At 35.9% G+C, this 19,116-nt stretch overlaps 1 protein-coding gene across 11 annotated transcripts in view; it reads right to left on the bottom strand.

Moving 5' to 3' along the window:
* The window catches only part of NBEAL1 (neurobeachin like 1), a 74,909-nt gene that overhangs the window by 15,214 nt on the left and 40,579 nt on the right, over positions 1–19,116 (bottom strand). For 8 of the 11 annotated variants that reach the window (XM_072342329.1, XM_072342331.1, XM_072342333.1 and 5 more), the window contains 25 exons: positions 18,332–18,465; positions 17,825–17,984; positions 17,625–17,727; positions 16,859–17,015; positions 16,132–16,290; positions 15,606–15,765; positions 15,232–15,320; positions 14,143–14,727; positions 13,481–13,656; positions 12,940–13,093; positions 11,933–12,061; positions 11,022–11,327; positions 10,770–10,919; positions 10,017–10,174; positions 9,196–9,320; positions 8,083–8,209; positions 6,800–6,948; positions 5,834–5,967; positions 5,278–5,379; positions 3,990–4,085; positions 3,751–3,875; positions 2,429–2,569; positions 2,208–2,338; positions 960–1,069; positions 388–505 (listed from right to left, as the gene is read on the bottom strand). In XM_072342329.1, the coding sequence (XP_072198430.1) occupies positions 388–505; positions 960–1,069; positions 2,208–2,338; positions 2,429–2,569; positions 3,751–3,875; positions 3,990–4,085; positions 5,278–5,379; positions 5,834–5,967; positions 6,800–6,948; positions 8,083–8,209; positions 9,196–9,320; positions 10,017–10,174; positions 10,770–10,919; positions 11,022–11,327; positions 11,933–12,061; positions 12,940–13,093; positions 13,481–13,656; positions 14,143–14,727; positions 15,232–15,320; positions 15,606–15,765; positions 16,132–16,290; positions 16,859–17,015; positions 17,625–17,727; positions 17,825–17,984; positions 18,332–18,465 (3,978 nt within the window). The remainder of the gene's footprint in view (positions 1–387; positions 506–959; positions 1,070–2,207; positions 2,339–2,428; positions 2,570–3,750; positions 3,876–3,989; positions 4,086–5,277; positions 5,380–5,833; positions 5,968–6,799; positions 6,949–8,082; positions 8,210–9,195; positions 9,321–10,016; positions 10,175–10,769; positions 10,920–11,021; positions 11,328–11,932; positions 12,062–12,939; positions 13,094–13,480; positions 13,657–14,142; positions 14,728–15,231; positions 15,321–15,605; positions 15,766–16,131; positions 16,291–16,858; positions 17,016–17,624; positions 17,728–17,824; positions 17,985–18,331; positions 18,466–19,116) is intronic. The other 3 variants (XM_072342338.1, XM_072342332.1, XM_072342339.1) reach the window with 1 other exon arrangement.

The following is a 19,116-nucleotide window of genomic DNA, read 5'->3' as shown; positions in this document are numbered from 1 at the left end:
CTGTGGAGTTCTGTCAGTGTGAGAAATACAGATTTTCTGTCTTGTTATATGGATTTAATTTAGTTCATATATACAATAGTTACACACAAAAGCCATCCAAAATTCACCTTTGGTATTAATAGACTAACATTAATTAACAATATTTTTTACTCAATTTGCCTCAACTCCTAACCTATGAGAAACCCTTTCCTATGAATGCTTTTAGGCAAGTAAACAGCAAACTGTATTCTAATAAATACAAGTTATGATTCCACGTTTCAACCATAATTCTCTTGCTTTACTATATGCTACTACCTGTCAGGATCACAAACCAAGTGCTTTCTAGCTAATACTGAAATCCCACAATTCTGATAACAACAACAGGAAAGTAAGTGTACTGCTTTGTACCTTCATAAGTACAATAATAGAACACATTGAGTGCCTCCACTGCAGCTGGTCCCCTCTGCTTGTAGCCAAAAATCAAATCAATCCATTCATGAAGATGAGCAGAAACATACTCTGATTCCTGTAAGAAAAAAAACACACTTGTAAAAGGAAAAATGTTGTTCCTTCTTGAAGCATTTACTGATTTCTGTGAAAGACATTTAATTCTTAAAACAAGCATATGCACAAATTAAGTGTACACTAATGTATAGGGCAGAAGCATAGAATATGAAGTAAGCACCAACTACCAGGTAAGAGGGAAATTTAATACAGCAAAGCAACACATCTAGGCTGTTGAAATGTAGTTGTGAAAGGGAAGGTAAGCTGCAAGTTCTCTACAATTATTAAAATTTAAGGGGAAGCTTATCACACGAAGTCATCTAATTCTGCATTTTATCTCCTAAAGACACAACATCTGAATCATCAGCATCCTTAGGCTCTTTCCTTTTTTCATTCAAGCATTTTATTTACATGCATGAGGCTATCAAGTGAAAACTCTTTCCTTATAATTATTTCATGCATAACTATCATCTTACCAGAGCCTTCCTATGTTTATAGATGAAGTCTTCTGGAGAATGTGCCCATTTGGGGAGAACAACATCATTTACCGCTTCTTTAGATATCTGAAGCTGACCCAAGTTAAAACCTAGTGAGAAATTTGGAGAATTCTTAATGCAAGTCTACATTAACTCTACCACTAACATAGGAGGCTAAGTTCTTCTCTGAATCTTTCAAATGTTAAGTGTTATGGGATAATAGTTATCCAAAGCATTTAAATAAGTTAGAAGCTGCAGTCTCAGTCTTAGAAGCATTAGTCATTTACACCTGTATCAAAAAAACATACCCGCGTTCTCTCTATTTTATCAGCATTAAGAGTTCAAAAATTATTCATAAAAAGATTATTCATTATTCATTAAAGATTATTCATAAGTGTGAAGTTACTAATAGGATTCAGTTCTTGAATCAAGGCTTTCAAGTCCTAAATTCTACCAGCGTTCATAACAGCCCTAAATATTTGAATGACTTTCGCAATGCTCAAGTCATGTTTTGAAATTTTAGTAATTTAGAACTCCAGTAACTGTAGCTACCAGACTGAATTATCAGCAGCACTAACATGCAAAGCTACCTTTAAACTGCCTAATAGTAGCGAAAAAACTCCCTGGGGCAAGAAATTTGAAGAAGAAATATTTAGGAGTCTCACACATCAAAGTGCAGGACATTCGTCTTCTAATCAACTTTGTATATGACTGAAATTGTTTGTTTTCCCTCCCCTTTCTCTTCTTCTCATATGTTTTGAAATTTCACATGCCTCTAAAATCAACTGACCTCAAACAGTGTTGTTAGATAACAGTAACAAGAAAATACACATGTTGTCTGGAACAAATAACAGATGTGAAGTTTTAGGATGTCCAAGCTATTGCTCAAATCTGGTAAAACAAATACTAATTAAACTAAATTATCTTCTGCTATTTGATTCCTATTTTCTATTCCGTTAACTTTTTTGTTTTACTCAAATGAGCACCTCCACTCTTCTGTTAAGCAAACAACAGTATTTTTAGCCATCCTTAATCTCCCACTCCGAGTTTTAAACAACATTTAAACTATTGCTCAGTGTAACTGGTCCCACTGAACAATCTTGAAGGCAGCATGATGAAGTAATTTCTACAAATATATTGTTAAGCTTGAAGATGAAATATACCACAGTATCCATAAGTGGCTGGAACAGTTCTTCTCAGAACATAAGAAGAGCATTCTATGCAGAATATTCTGAGGATTCTATTTACCATTTTGGTTCTCCAGGAATTCTGGGAAGTAGAAAAACTCTGGAATAAGTTCCTTGACATCATTGGGATTATCCATGAGCGCTTGCCAGGTGGCAGGAATAGAGTGGAACTGTCGATCAGCACAATCAAACCTGAGGGGACAGGAAACCCAAATCAGACTGATTACTGCCTTGGTAAAATGACAAGAAAATAAAGTTGGTGCTTCTTTGTTCACAATGTACCTGCCACTTTGAAGTTGGATATGAAGAGTTGTGAAAGGTTCTACTCGAATGAGGTAATGCATGACACCCGCAGCATTTGAGTAGTGTGTCCCATAGTGAAATTTGTCAATCACTCCAAGGGGATCCTCAAAATTATCGTATCTTTAAAAACAAACAACAGCAACAAAAAAACTCCATAAATATAACTAAGCACTGCAGCTGATATACACAAATTACACTTATTGAAGAAAAGAATTCAAAAGAAATTGTCACATAAATTTGTGAAAGAAAAACCACATCCAGTTCTATTAAACATGAAAACACATTCCGGCTCAGAAAGTCCCCAGGCAAAAGGGACTTGACACGATGAATCACCTTTTGCGAACCTGTTCTTATACCCTTCCCTATGCATTCATTATTATCTATAAGAAACTGGATAAAGGGCAAGATTTGCCTTCTTTAGCATGACTTTACACAGGAGAGAAAAACAAATACATGAATAGGCTGGATATTTATTACTGAAAGGATTTGTTTCCTGCAAGACTGAAGAAATCAGTCTGTGTGGAAACCATTTCAAGATGCAGAGATTTATTTAACATGCCCCTTTTCCTCCTCTACTGGCAAACTCACTCTACAGTAGCATGCCATCATCCACCATTCCTCAGCATCACAAAGCCAGTAAGCAAAATTACTGTTGAGTACTGCTAGAGAGTCAGTTTCATTATAGTCAGGGATAGACCCCAATCAAAGTAAATTCTCCATCTTCCAAGTTTTGTGACAAAAGCTGGTTTTGCAGGAAGCCTGACAAGTACCATCTGGTACAATAGTACTCACTCCTCACACTAGCAAAAAGGAAGGATAGATACACTCGTGTGTAGGTGTAAATAACTGTCACTCCTACCAATTCTACCAAAGAAAGTAGCTGCTGGAAACAACTGAGTTGCAATTTATTTCAAAGATGATAACCTACACAAAAAAAATAAATAAAAAAGCAGGAAGCTCCTCATCAGTATGATTTCACATTCCTTATCTTGAAAGAGATACAAGACACAGCAACTCTCTTCCAACTACTAGATTACTGAGTCTTTCTACAGACCTCTTCATCTCCTCATGGAAAAAAAAAAATAAATCTCAGTTTACAACAATAAATATTGTCCTTTCAGTGCTGCATGAGCTAACCAATCTGAATACAGTAGAAACAAAGAACTGTCAACGTTTGCAAAAGCATCTGGGATGTTAAATTGTTAGATTTTAAAGATTTTAAGTGGCATTAGTGTATTTTTAAACACATTATTATCATACAGACTTAAACGACAGAAATAACTAAGTGCTGAAACACATACTTCTCTTTCACAGCCTTTGCATTCTTTTCATTTACCACTCCAATGGGTTTGGATAGATCCCTAAAGACTGCTGGATTATTCAGATCCAGTTCTTCAGATGTATAATCTCGTAAAATCCAGGGGAACTGGAAAGAAAAGTAATAAAGTCAAACAGATTAAATCCATCTTAAAAAAAAAAAAAAAAAATCAGGAAAAATACATAACTTCAGCAAAAACTACTTAAAAACAATAATAATTACCACAGGATACTGAGCAAGATCATTATAAGTCCGTCCTGCCATTGTGTTCAGCTGAATAAGGTAGTCAAAGTTGGATATTTCTCTATTCACCCATTTCTGAAGGATAAAATAAACAACACAGAAGCAAGTTACACATTGGTATTTCTTCTCTGCTGGAGAGTACTATCAGCAAGTAAAAAGCACTGGACTATGAGCATGGTATGACTGTTCAGATTTGATTTCTCACAGTCTCTTATTTTTCATTTCATTTGATGATTATAATACATTTTACAGAGTTGCTATATTTCATTGAAATGCATTGACTGTGCTGTATTTCATTGAAATCATGTCCGTGATTGATACCAGCACTATTTTAAAATGCAACAAAGCAGACAGCTAGTAGCCTTCGAACAAAAAGGGGTAGCAAAATAGAAAAGAAACAAAAAGAACACAGGTGAACAGATACTGAAAAAACTGGGAACTGAACTTTGAAATCCATTACAGTACAAAGGTCAGAACTCGCTTATAAAATTATTCTCCCACTGGTTAATGGTAGAAGAACATGTAAATGTATGTTGCCCTTCCTCTATTATTCTATTTTAAAAGCAATCAACCAACAGAACTGTGATCAGAAGGACTAAATAGGTTTATGTAGTAAGATGGAAACATTACAGAATATACAGATATACTACTTAAATATACAAAATGATCACTTGTGTCCTTGGGGAAATAAATTAAAAATTAAGTACTCCCAATATTTTTTAAATTCTTATGCAAGAACTACCTTCCCCTCATTCCTTCCCTCAGAGAGGATTATGATTATAGGATAACTAGAAAGAAAATAAAAATATATTAACTGCATTTAATAATGCATTTAGAGAATTCATCCATGTTTAGGGTAATACCAAAATGTCCATATTTTACAAGTATTACCAATTCCCTTAAAACCATACTTCCTGCTCAATCTTCATACATGTTTTGTTGAAAGTCCTATCATGAGAAGACAGCAGGGAACATGATTTGCACATATTCTGAAAGTAGCCTGAGAACGTATATAAAAGACCACAGACAAAAAGCAAGTCTTCTAAATATTCTCTCCTCTTGTTGGATCGCTTGCATTAATCACACCAGCACCAGACTATTTATGTGGCATAGACTCAGTGACTGAGAACACAAAAGACTGCAATTGTAACAAAAAAATGCATGTGGACAATTAGACAGAGTGATGGTACAGAAGTTGGCAGCTGCCATCTGAAAATGATACATAAAAATCAGTACAAGAAGGATAATATTATTTTATGCTTCATACCTGCATCAAACCTGAAGCTTTAAAGAGTTCCTGAGGAGATCGGGTCCCAGAAATATTTGGAGAACGCAGTGACAATATTCGACTGTATACTTTGTTTCTTACCTGTTCCAAAACAGCATAAAAATATTTCTGCTAGATACTGAAGCTGACAAGTACACAATTCCACTGCTAGTTAAAATGCAAAGCAAATGGACCATGGCTACACTTCAAACATTTCTGTCTCTTGCTGTATAAGCCTTTGGACACGTACAGATATGATATCCTTCAATTTCAAAATATACATTGTAAAGTGACTTTTTTGGACGCTAGAGTAAAAAACAAAATAAGAATCCACAGAATACTCTGCTAGGAAGGCTGCTGTTCAAATTAACTTTCACTACCATTTTCCCTACAAAACTAACACAAAGATTGATTTACTTTAAAGATATTTTTCAGCTACCATTTTTGAATTGACTCACTGGTACAGAACTTTCTGGATTCAGATAATATCAGTGAACTAAAACTTGACACTTGTACTAAAAATTACAGTAAACAAGAAAATTTGGCAAACACGTACCTCCTTACTGAAGTTGAGGAAGTAGTTGGTTTGATCTGTAAGGAAGATCTCCAGAGCCGACCTCCTCAGATTATACCGACGCAGATGTATCTCTCGAATTTGAGAAAGGTGCCATTTGAAATCAAAACCAACCCCTAGGAAGAACACTTCAATTACTGAACTGGAATCAAAACCTTTCCAAAATCTTTCCTTATTCAAATAACGCAGTATCAAACACCCTAGATTCAACTGTAAAAAGTTTGTTTTTTTTTTTTAAAAATACATGGCTTGGTGAACATTTTGCTTGGTAGCATTACTAGCCTCATCTACTCTACTAAAAGAGAGAAATGGCAGGAAATAACTGATAGGATGAAGAATTTGGTTTTGCTTTCTGATCAAAAACACATTATGAATGTATTTTGTTGACAAAAAATATGAACTGAAACACCTTTGCTTTCTTAATCAGGCTCAAATAGAAGGTTAGCATCTTGATCTTTAGTTTCTCTAAAATTTAACCAACATCAGTCAAACATTTCAATTTACTGTTTGCATACTTAACTATGCACATTTCATTAAAGTTCCTTAAGTAAAAAAAAAGCCATGAATTTCCATTTACTGTTACTTCTTAATCATTACTCCCTACTAATTAAAACTACAACTTACTACTCTTTATCAGCATATAAGTAAAATATGTCACGTAGAAGAAAAGTGCCATTTAAGAAGCAAATTAGAGGAAATCACACTTTGTTCATTAGCAACATCGTCAGCAAATACGCTTTAATTTTTATAGAAATAAATCAACACGAACTCAGTCTGTGTAGTTTCAGATTATTTTTTCTAATTGGTTTGTTCAGAGGCTGAATTCCAGGAACAATATTATGTAGAGATCCACACCCTACCTTTTTTACAATTAATTTGGTGCTAAAACTCTACTAGAAGCAAAATGCTGAACTGCACTGAACATAAGAAGCCATTAGTCATGCTCACCCTCATCTTTTTCAATGCTACCATCAAAGAAATATAGGTGCTGGGTAGTGACCTCCAGTCTGCCAGGTATCACATCAATTACTGTAATGAGTTCACAGTTTTCAGACAATATTAGCTTTTCTTTCTGACTCTGTTCATCCTTCTCATCCCTACAAAAAAAAAACAAACAACAATAACAAAAAAAAAACACTAGGTGTTAGGGGCTGGGTAGATCACAGAGTTGCTTAGATATCTGGTAAAAGCACAGTTTAGAAAAGAATCAAATTCGAACATAACTACACTGTGCAAGACCATATGAAACTACTTCCATTAGCATTAAAATATTTCAGACCAGAATACTAGACATCGTATCTTAATATTGCTTTTCACGCTTGTGATTTCAGTCTCAGACACAATAAACTCAACTTCCACTGAAGTATAAAAAGAACAGGTTGCATTTCCCTTTCATACTGAAGGAGCTTGAATGATCTGGCCTGGAGCTGAGCCCTGATTCCTGTTACTAAAGTGAGCTTCAGACAGACCTGAAGCAGTGGTTGATCCTAAGTCTACAGAGATGCTTTCAAAAGTTATTGAATGTTTGCTTGTGAGGTACAAGAGAATTCACCAGTATCACAAAATAAAAGAATCTTGCATCTCTTCTGGGCTTCAGCAGCATAGGCACACACACAGTATCCAGAGTTAATGGAAACAAGTGTTACCACCTCTTCCTTCTTGATCCACACCTCTTTATTAGAAAAAAAAAAAAAAGAGAGAAATAAAAGACTCCCAAAGTCCATGAAGGACTTCTTCCATGAATGAGACTCAGGGGAATCTCTATTAGATTTAGCTAGTTCAGCAGATATCCGTGCTATGCAGATGATGGCAAAGGGAACAGCTCTGGCATCCCTGGACAAGAGTAGTATCCAGTCTGGTCCACACACTCACAGGTTAGATGATCTCCTGAGAACTTCAACCAACACATAAAGCAGGAAGACTTAAGAACCCTGCAGATTCAGACCAATTGAGAGCAGCAAATCACTCATGTATCTTCACAAACACCATACTTCACACGCTCAAACTTCCTTTTCCCTGTTGCTCTTTATCAGTTATTGTTTATAATGAGAAATCTAACAGCAGCTTTTCTGCTGTGCAAATTACTACAAAAGCCCTAGACTGGACTGTTAAGGACAGGCAAACAAAGAGGAAGTTACACATACTAATGAACTCTTGAAGCTGATTCCCTATTCCTTCCCATTTCTAAATCACATAAATGAATTTCAGCAGTTCATTGCTGTTTCACTTACATATTGGAATTGGCTGCTGTGTCTTCTTCTGGCAGTTCAAGCACATCATCTTCTAAGTCACTCACTTTCACCTGCTTCACCACCTCCAGAAGCAGAGACTCACTAGAGGGTTGTGTCTGGTACACACCTATTGTAATAGGTATAACAGCTCAAACGTTTTGCTAACCCATTTTCAGGAAGTTAAATTACTGAGTGCACCTTCTGCTGTTGAATACAACCTTTAATTAAGAAACAACTTCTTCAGACTCCTTCAATACTCTTGAGGGCAAGCAGAACATTTTTTAAATGCTCCATGAATTACATTCAAGTATGAGTCAACTCAATTGGTAAAAGTACAGTTCAGAGAATAATAAAATTTGACTGGCATTCACAATACATCAAAATGATTAAGGAAAACATCCTCTACGGTGAGAGGGTGGTGAGGCACTGGAATGGGCTGCCCAGAAAAGTGGTGGATGTTCCATCCCTGGAGACTTACAAGGCAAGGCTGGATCAGGCCCTGGGCAATTTGATTTAACTGTGGATGTCCCTGTTCATTGCAGTAGATTTGGACTAGATTAACTTTAAAGGTCCCTTTCAACTTTAAGGGTTCTATCCTATCTATTCATGTATATAAATTACCTACATATATAGAGTTTACATAATTCTATGAGGAAGACAGAAAAACCTTAAAAATAGCATTCTAATGCAGACATCTCCAATAAGATATTTTCTGTAGTGTTCTGCCAGACACTCTTGCAGCATGAAAGTTTTATACAAATGCACTTTGCTGGGTTATTTTATTGGGGTTTCTTTTGTTGTTGTCGTTTTGAGTATATCAGGGTTTACAGGATCCAAGAAATGTATACAACTGCTTATTTTAAAGCAAAGGAGCTCTTGAACTATTTTTCCTCCAAAAATATACACTTTAATTAACAAGAGGAAATTAATTCTTTCCATCTAGAAAAGCTGCTGCTTCAGGTCAAAGCACCACCCCTATGTTACACATCATAACAATAGAAGGAATAACAAAAATTATTACTTGAGTATCTATAACATGCTGATTCTTAAAAACAGGCATATTTGTGAAAGCCACAGAATCCAAGTAAACTATTAAGTATATTACAACACTACCTAAATTATCTCTCAGGTCACTGGCATCCTGATGAGAGTTGAAGTTGTAGTTCTGCACTAGTTTTAGTCTCATACGTGAAAAATTTTCAACATTTGAAAGTTTCCAGTGAACAGGATGCTGTTTCCTGAGAAAACAAGAATATTCATAAAAACCTATGAGCTAAATGATTACAGAGGAACACGTATTTTAAACAAATCCTCAAGTCACCTACACATTGGTAGACTGCAAAACATAAAACCTATAAATTGCATTTCAATATTATATGTCATACTGCAGCTCTGATTATCCTAAAAGTTTTGCATGCAGCGATCATTTTCAACTGAAACATAGCAAACTGTTTACACCAGAAGTTAAACAAAAAATCTTTAGTCAGAATTCGCCTGGAAGTCAGTGCAGGCAAAAATGTAGCACTTGAGACTGACATCAGCTTCACGCATAAAAACCTCAGACTTATTATGTTTAAGGACTATTTTCTCCATCCAAACAAACCATTGATGAGTAGAATCTCTCAAAAAGGTTGTTATGTTTATTTTTTTCGGTTGTGTTTTTAAGTGTAATGTTGATAATTAATTTTCATTTGTCACTTGGCAAGAAGACATGGTATTCAGGCAACCAGCTCAACACAGTACTTCAAACTTTGTATGTTTAAAATTAAAATGCAGAAATCATTAAGGATACATTAAATATTAACTTCACATCTCAAGAATGGCCATCCAAGTCAATTTGACAAGGTTCTGACCATATGAAATAGTAAGTTAATCACATGAATAAATTACATTTAAGCATCACATCCTTTTTGATTCAATAAATTCACTCTTACATTTCAGACCAAGGACCACGTTCAGAGAGCAAGTAAAGCTGGGCTGCTCTCCACTGTCTCAGAGTAGCTGTGTGTTGACTGTTAAGTTGCTTTAGCATACTGTTGTATCGCAGATTTTCCTGTCGAGCCTTCCTGCTGAATGGCTCCACAAACTGTTCCTGAAAGACCATTAGAAATAAATCTAGCAGTGACTGTAACTTGAAAGAATTCTTACAAATGATGAATGTACGAAAGTGAATTAGCAGTAGACTTTAAGAGATTGCTTACAAGAGAGATTTTTAAAGACTTAATACTGCTGTAGCTTAACAGTTAATTCTAATGCTTGAATGGAGTATGAACCTCACACAGAAAGGTCAGTTCAGAAACAGGTTTTTCCACACAGCAAAAGGGACCTGCTAACTGTTCTAAAACGCTCTCTAGGGTTGAAAGAATTTGCAATACTAACTCAATTTCATAATGGAGGTTTTAATAATTCAGGTTTCAATAGTTCAAAACATACATCAAAGCAGAAAAAAAGCAGCTTATACCTAAGGATAATTCCAGGTTGCTGAAATAACTCTGATTACAGTTAAGACTCTTGAACAAAAACAACAGAATAACATCATCTACGTGTATATAGTTAGACTGCTCAGAAAAATCTTCAACAGAGCAACCAACATGCCTGTAGTAACTTCAACTGGGTTATCTTGGAATTCAGTTTCTCCATCTGATAGAATGTGAATCCTGAAATGTAAGCTACTGAAAAAACCTTACCTGAAATTTCAGCTTGCTTTCTCCTCTCTCCCGATCTCGCCTGTGCATATTCACCATAAATGCTTCATAACAATCCTTCCAATAAAGTGCCATCTGCTCATGACTGTGTCTGAAAGAATTTTCTTCATACTGCTTCATATTTGGAATAATCTGTTCCCATCAAAACAAAGAACACATGATTTCTGAATATGAGCTCCTCTGCTCTAATGACAAAAACAAGTGTGAATACCACCAAAAGAGTCAACTACTTACATATTTGTCAATATAAACTTTCCATTCATCAGATCGGCAGTACTCTTGAAAGTCCTCAAAGAAAGAGGGGCTGCCATTGGTAGAAGGCAATGAAGGGAGATGCAGATTCATGAAGAGAAGTTCATAAATTTTGGATACCAGTGTCCGAACAAGTGGTATCAAAAATGAGTATGTTTCTGTCTTCTCTTCAACTGATCTACTTAAGATGCCTTCCAACTTCCCCAAGAGGTAGCATGCTTCAGATTGACTCTCTATTACTTTGGTCTGAAGAAGGGTGTTAAGTTTTGCTGCTGCCATAGCACAGACCTACACAGACAAATGACAAAGTGAAGGCAACTCGAAATAGTAATTTGGAGCACTCACCTTTTAGCACAGAAGTATTTACATAGTCTGTTTGTATCTCAGGTAGCCTCAGGGCACACAACCATCATGTACAGGCACTGATCACTTATTCACCCAAGTCAGTTGCAACCCCAGTAAAAGAACTACTTTAAGATAATTATGTGCCTAAACAAACCAGTCTGGGTTTTCTGAAGGGTTCATTATTCCAGACACAGCTCTGCTAACTTTATACCAATTGTCCAATCAGACTAACAGTTCAGATTCAAGTGCACTTAACCTGTGCAAACCTGGAACCACTAATAATCAGGACTGCTATCTTACTGCTACTAGACCCTATATAACCTCATATATAACTGTTCAAACAGTTTGCTCTGTACCTCATTCACATATTCAACATATGCACATTGACAGGACTGCAGAGTAAGCTTGCAAGTTTTTTACTGTGGCTTACCATTTTCACATAGAAGAATAAAAGACTGATTACTTTTCTCACTGGTAAGGGCAGCTCCTCCAAAACCAAAACAGTTACACCAAATACGCGCTTAAATATATTAGAATTTGCAACAAACCTGTAAGTTGTCTTGTGCAATGAATCCAAGTAGCAACTGGACTTGCACCTGTGAAAACCAGGTTGCTTCTGGGCCAGTAGAGTACCAGACTGACAGGCTATCCATAAGAGTCACTAATTCCTCCAATAGCTATCATAAAAGCAGAAGATATGCGTAGAACATTTCAGAAATGATCAGCAGCTATTCAAGTTGGAGACAATCATTTCAAAGAGCAGAAGAATTTACGCTTCTAATTTACCCCAAGCCATAAAATCTGCAAGACTGCAGTTAAACCAGTAATCTGAAAAAACTGACTATAAGATACAACTAGCCTAGTATGTTAAGTATCTCCAAAATAAAGCCAAAACCAGCATATACCATATATGTCTATCTTATTTCCAAAACTTACTCCAGGAAATGTCAACTCCTGAAAAAAGGCTATAGATTCCTGCAGCAGGATTACTACAATTGAAAAGACATTCTTATCATCTATAGGCACTACACCAACAAACAATTTCTGGTTCAGTATCTATAGGCTTTCATTTCATTCTTTTTACATACTTTTTACATGATGTGAGAGCAACAGCAAAAAAAAAAAAAAAAAAAAAGGAACAAATAACTCTTATCCATCAAAAATGGAAAATCAAGGACAACTCAGCATGAGAGGTAAGATTACTGTTGAAGTTACATAAATAAAAATCTCTACACCTTATGTGAAGAAAACAAAACAGTTGGGAAACAGTTTCTCTTACTACTTACTGTGATCACTAGACATTTTCTCTATCAGGGTTCATGTTTCTGACTGCCTGCGTATGTAAGACTGAGCTATTCATAAATGTATGCCCAATATTCCCTGTAGTAAGCTTTTAGGATTTTCTCATTAAGGGACAATCTAATACATTTCACTATGAACCCATACTCTAATACCTAATTTAAAAACAACACCTGGAAGAGATTACATTATTCAAATTGACAACTTTTTCAACACTATTTCTGCCTACAAAATTCCCATTATGCAGTTACTGTACCTTTTCTGTCCATAAATTTGAATTAACGAGTCCTTCTGCCTGCAGGAAATCTTGTACAATTAGCAAGAGCCGGAAACCATTTTCAGTGTGTGTAGGGAGAGCTTTAGAATCTCTGTTATCAGTGACTGACCATTCTAACATCTTCTCCAACAAGCTGCACGTAAAACAAAATCCGAAAGTAATTACTACATGTTCCAGCTGTAAGTGGCTTTAAAACAATCCAATTAAGTATTTAATTGAATCTCTCCAATCACAGCAATTACTGTTGTATTCTCAATAAGCCAGTGATGTTAAAAAAAAAAACAACAAAAAAAAACATGAAACTTGGAACATAGATAATCAAAATCTTAAAATCACATTACACTACCAAATAGGTAGTACAAAAAGATAGAGATAAAGATGTATCTTGATGGGGAACATCCATCCCTTCTCAGCTTTACCAAAGCCCCTTTATTTTATCATTAAAAAAAAAAAAAATTAAAAAATTAAGAAAAAATAAAAAAAAAAAATCAAAGAACCTGCCCTTGAGCAGTACACTCACTTGAGTTTTACTTCATCAGAAGGACGCAGCAACTCATTAGATATTCCCAGTTTGGTCAGTGCAGAAAACACCTGTCCTCTCTCCATCCAAGCCTCATCATCAGACCTTTCAATGCCTTTCCACATTACACACAGTAGGATGTCTGTAAGTAACTGTATCAGTTCATTATCACCCCCCTACAAAAGAAAAGTTGATATTTACAGACTTTCAATTTCTGTAAATCTTCACAAAGTTTGTCCTTCATCTCAGTCTCTCTGTGCTTTCATGTGTTTTGGCTTTTTTTGAAAGCTCTACAGTCTCAAGTGTAATAGGCAAATGCATAAACTATGTGAGAAAGTTGGTTTCCAGAAGCTGTAATACAGCAGTATTGACTTCTACATCATTATTTAAACCTAACCCTTAGCTGCCCATTTCATTCTCCCCATTTCACTTCTGCCCAAGCAACTCCAACCAAAGGGAAAAAAAAAGACATAACCAAAAGAAACATCCCTACTAACTGTAAGAAAGCCATTGGTTAGTTTCCTTCAGAAGGTAAGAGAAATTAAAAGGACAATGAGGACAACAATTATATCCTCATTAGGAACACAATTAGAAAGGAAAAATAAATAAATAAAAATGCAGTCATTAGGAGAAATTAGCTACATAGGTAGAAAGTTACTTACCCCTTGGTTTTCAAATAAAGACAGATCAGCAGCACTGAAGCCTACATCACTTATGACATCCAGCTCTTTTTCAGGCTGCCCAGAAAATGGTTTTCTGTTCTCTATAGGAGATGGTGTGCTGGGCAGGCTATCTGTCATCTGATTCACAACATCAGCCAGCTCATAAGAGTCAACGCTAGACAGATCGAGGCTCAAATGTGAAGGATTGCTGTGCCACAGTTCTTCACAGTCCTCTGACTTAAAAGACATCTCTGCTGTGGATGCATCTTCCAGTGGCATAGCAGAGAAATGAGCTGGGACATCCAAGGATTTATTGTCTTCTAAACTCCACCGATCAAACAAACCATTCACAGATGAAAAGGTATCAGTTTTATCTCCTTCCTTCTTATCAGCATGATATTTCTGAAGTTCTTCAGCAGGAGGCTTTTTTTCGTCTTCCCTTGAGGAGTCAACCCTGTTCTCTCTAAAGCCTATCCGGACCTCTGAGTTTTCTTTCAGGAAGAGTCTAACCAAAGTGTCCTGCCAGGCCAGCTGCTGAGAAATCTGTTGTGCTGCATCCGGTTGGGAACGCAAAAGATGCAAAACCTAAGGATAGAAGATATTCCATACCTATGCATTAGTTTTAGCTCAAGACTATGTTCATCCTATGTTTTAAATTATAGTATTTACAACCTTACAGCCTCCTTCGCTCATTTGAGGAAACAGTTACTACTTTTTCCATCATCTGCTCTCTGCATACTTAAATACTCCTCTGAACCGTTATATGGTCTATTAAAAATAATGTTAAGGACAAAACTTTGAGCTTAAACATCCTCTGAGAAAAATCTAATTCAAGGAAGTCAATATTTCTAAACAATTAAAAAAAAAAAAATGCTACTCAAGAATCAATACAGAGACTTCAGGTTTTGTTTTTTAAGAGTATTAGAATATACCAAGTTACATATTAGCCTTATTCCTAACATCCTAAATCATTACTACAGAGAAGTAGCAACAACAGCAACCAGTACAGCTAACACATCTCAAATAAGAAAGACACTACATCATACAGTTTATGGATGTAACAGTATTCTATTTTTAAAGATAACTAACCTTTCTGCAGACAACCACTCTCATGTTTATATCTGATCTGTGAGCCAGATGCACTACAGCTAAAAGATCTTTATAATTCACTGCAGGATCTGTGGAGGAGAAAAACAACAACAACAAAAAAAACTATAAAAACTATACCATGCAAATGAATGTAATTGTTAAATGTTAAAAACACCTTTGGAGGCCACCTCAACAACCAGGAATGGCAAAGGAAACATACTTCAGGGAATTAAGAAAACAGCTGAGATTAACATGGACCACAAATAGAACAGATTCATAAAGTAACATCTCTTTTTCCTGAGCAAAGCAACAAATGTGGTTGCCTCTGAGCAAACAGGCATTTACTAATAGTAGACTTAACACTTCCCAGTTACCTGCATGGAGAACTTGGTTAAGAAGGTTTTTTATGAGAGAAATAGTAACTGACGATTCATTCAGAAGGAGTCCAAGTCCAGAGTACCCCACTTCCCTGAGTCTCATACGGTGCTTACTACGTTCATAAACTTTAGTACATTTCAGCATCTCTTCCACAATCTGCACGATAAAGTCAAACAAAAGGAAAGTAATAATGAGGAAGCATCTAGGTTTCTTAAACTTAATTGTATATGACATAGCATAGTCCATAGTTTACAAAAAAAAAAAAACAAACCACCAACAAAAAAACTTCCATAACAAACTTACATAGACTCAGTTTTCAAGATCCCAATACTTCTACTGCTTGACATTAGGAAAGCACTAACTCATTGCAACTACATTGGTTAACTACATGTTGTTGCTTTCATACTAGAAAAAATTAAACATGGGTGACCAGCATCTTTAAGCACTTACACTTAAGCCATCAGACTATTGAAAAATACGAATTTATGCTCTTTTGATTAATTTGTGAATCTTATTTATTACCTTGAACACAAGTTCTCTAAGCCTGTCAGAGTATCTCTGATTCAATAACAAAGCGTAAAGAACATCAGCATTTCCTGGTTCAAAAAGCAATAAAAAAAGCTGATCTGGGGCTGAACTGGAATGAAGAAGGCTGAAAAGAACGTCCAGGATTCCACAGAGCTGAAAATTAAGACAACTGATTTAATCCACAATTCATGTAGACATCACTTTTCATCCAGAAAAAAAGATTATTGCTTTCAAATTTCTATTCTCTTTTGCTATATAACGTACATTTTGTCTGTTCACTGTTACCACATTTAAGTGGACATTTTTGCTATATGCAGAATGCTATCAAGCTGCAAAGGCAACTACAAAACAAGTTCAAGCACTACTAAAGGTCTATGAGATAGGAATTCACATCACTACAAAAACTGATCAAAGTCAATTCAATTTCTTTTGTAACACAAGAAAATAATGAGTAGAAGTACAGCCACCAGCAGAACACTTTGTAAGGATTCCCACGTAGCTGAGGCAGGATATATATAGAAGCACATACAATTAGACCCATAAATCATTTAACTCTTTGCTTGTTTTTACACACCTCCCTTTATAGAAATAAGATACCCAAACAGAACAGTACAGAATATCCCAAGGTGGAAAGAACCCTTAAGGATCAAGTCTAACTCCTGAACATAAAATCAAAACCAAATTACATACAGTTTATACTAATTTACACCACACTGGATACCTGTTCTTCTTCACTGGTAGCTGCTATGTATCCTACAATGCTCTGTATTTCTTCATGTGTTCCACCTTTGCTTAGAAAGTATTTGATGAGTCCATAAAGAGATGTCTGTATTGTTCTTAGGTCATCAGGAGCCAAATCACTGTCTTTGCAGCCACTACTAAACACCAACAGACAAGAAAGGTAATCTAAGCAAGTGCTCCATAATTCAGTAATAACTAATTGATTGTGTTAGTTTGAATTTTTCATCTACCCCAATATTATGGCACTAGCCTTTTTTTTTTTTTTTTTTTTTTTACTGAATTAAGGCAACTTTCTCTAAAGGAAGGAGTAAGACATCTAGTTAATCTTCCCTTACTTAATTTTACTTAATTAAGAGGTGGACATGCATAACATGATGGAAAATGCAGCAATGACAGCAGAGCAGCAAGGACCCAGGCTGCAGGCAAGTGAAGATTTGCTCAAATTGCAACAGCCACAGGCATAGAAATAAAGGAAAGAAGTTGCTTACCTTCAGAAGGCCTCAGGCATGCAGCATTCTCCAACAAGATACCCTTGCCTCCACTGGCAACACTTAAATGAGGTCTGGGAAGGGGTGGGATCCTTGCTCACCCCTTCCAGTCACTCGGGTGCTCTGCATTACATTGCATGCACCTGAATTCCCCTGGGTTGGCCCTGCCTTCCCACCAGGTGCTCACTGTTTTAAGCCGCTACAACATGACAGAACTACATACAACAGAGGAGAAGCTAGAAAAGGTAAAACTCATACCCATAATAAACTCTGAGCGTGTCTAGAAGAAACTGTACACCATACTTCTTTCTGAAGAGCCTTCTGCTGTCCTTGATGATTGTAGAAAGATACTGTATATGCCCTACAACACAAAGTTACATATTAGAACCTAGAAAAATATTTGTATCAAGTGAGAAGCACTGTGTCTTTGTGCAGTTACCCCATGTTCAAGAACTTACCAATTCTGAAAGGGAAGTCCCCACTGTTCCAGATGCTAAAGTCAAAAAGTAAGTGTTGATACATCTGTTGCAAAAGTTGCAAGTTCTTTTCAACTGACACTTGCTCTATCAACAACTGCACAGCCATCAGTACATTCACATCCATTAAGATGCTTGGCACCTATCAAAATAACAGGTGTTAATACTTGAGATATGAAGTTTATTGGTATATACTTAATTAATTATATTCTTAATTAAGATTTTCTTTTACAATGAGTCTGCTTTTATTTAAGTAATAAAACAAACACAAAATGAGAACATGAAGTATCCAAAACACCACGTTTCACTTTGTAGACCAAGGCCAACTCCTCACACGTTCTTGTTTTCAGAAGCATGAGAAAGAAAAGCATATACTAAGCAAACCTCTAAGGCAAGCCTCGTATCCCAGACCAACTAAGCAGATATCAAATTAATTAAGACTTCATCCATAACGACCATTTCTAAGGGCTGTTTCTCAAATTTATTCACCTTCTGTAACAGAGCTCCTAGGGTCGCAACTCCATGGGAGTGAATGAGATTTTCTTGATTAACATGGTGTCTCTGAATAAAGTGTTTAATCACCAAGATGAACGTCGCAACAATGTTTTTCTCCAGGCGCGCTTCTGCAAAACAGAGTAGTACAGAAATCAGAAAATCACTAAGACTTACCGTTTATTGTTAGATAACTGTTTATCACAGGGGCAAAAAATAAAATCAAGTGTTTGCATTGAAAGCTACTCCCTGAAATTCCTTAACTCTTTCTCCATTTGTTCCCTAGCTGTAGTTGTTTTGTTTGTTGGGTTTTTTTTGTTTTTTTTTTGTTTTTTTTTTTTAAGTGGCTCTTTCCCACCCTCTGCAGAATCATAATCTTTTCACATTTCCTCAGGAAAAAGTGATGACCTGATCCTTGCTTCATCTATATGGCTGTTACACAGGCAGATTTTCCCCCTTTCAGTCACAGTTTCTTGCATATGCTGCATCAGAAAATTTCTTTCCGCAGTAACTAGATATAATATGCAAAAATTGATGAGGAACAGTGAGGAAATAAATATATATTTATTCAACCATTTCAAATTCAAAACAAATGAAAATGCTTCTCTTGCAAGATCTGTTTTCTTCTTGTTTTATGCTAAGACAAAAACTCCCAACTTATACTTGTACAGTTTGGTGGTAGGTGGTTTTTTGTTGTTTTGGTTTTGAGGATTTTTCCCTCCCCAGTTGTTTTTAATTTTATTGATTCATCCATGTGGAAGGAGTAGGAGACTGAACATTTT

This window comes from Excalfactoria chinensis, chromosome 7 (genome assembly GCF_039878825.1).
Source record: "Excalfactoria chinensis isolate bCotChi1 chromosome 7, bCotChi1.hap2, whole genome shotgun sequence".
NCBI lineage: Eukaryota > Metazoa > Chordata > Aves > Galliformes > Phasianidae > Excalfactoria > Excalfactoria chinensis.
The sequence above is the reverse complement of the archived record's forward strand: the minus strand, read 5'-3'. Positions and strand labels throughout refer to the sequence as shown.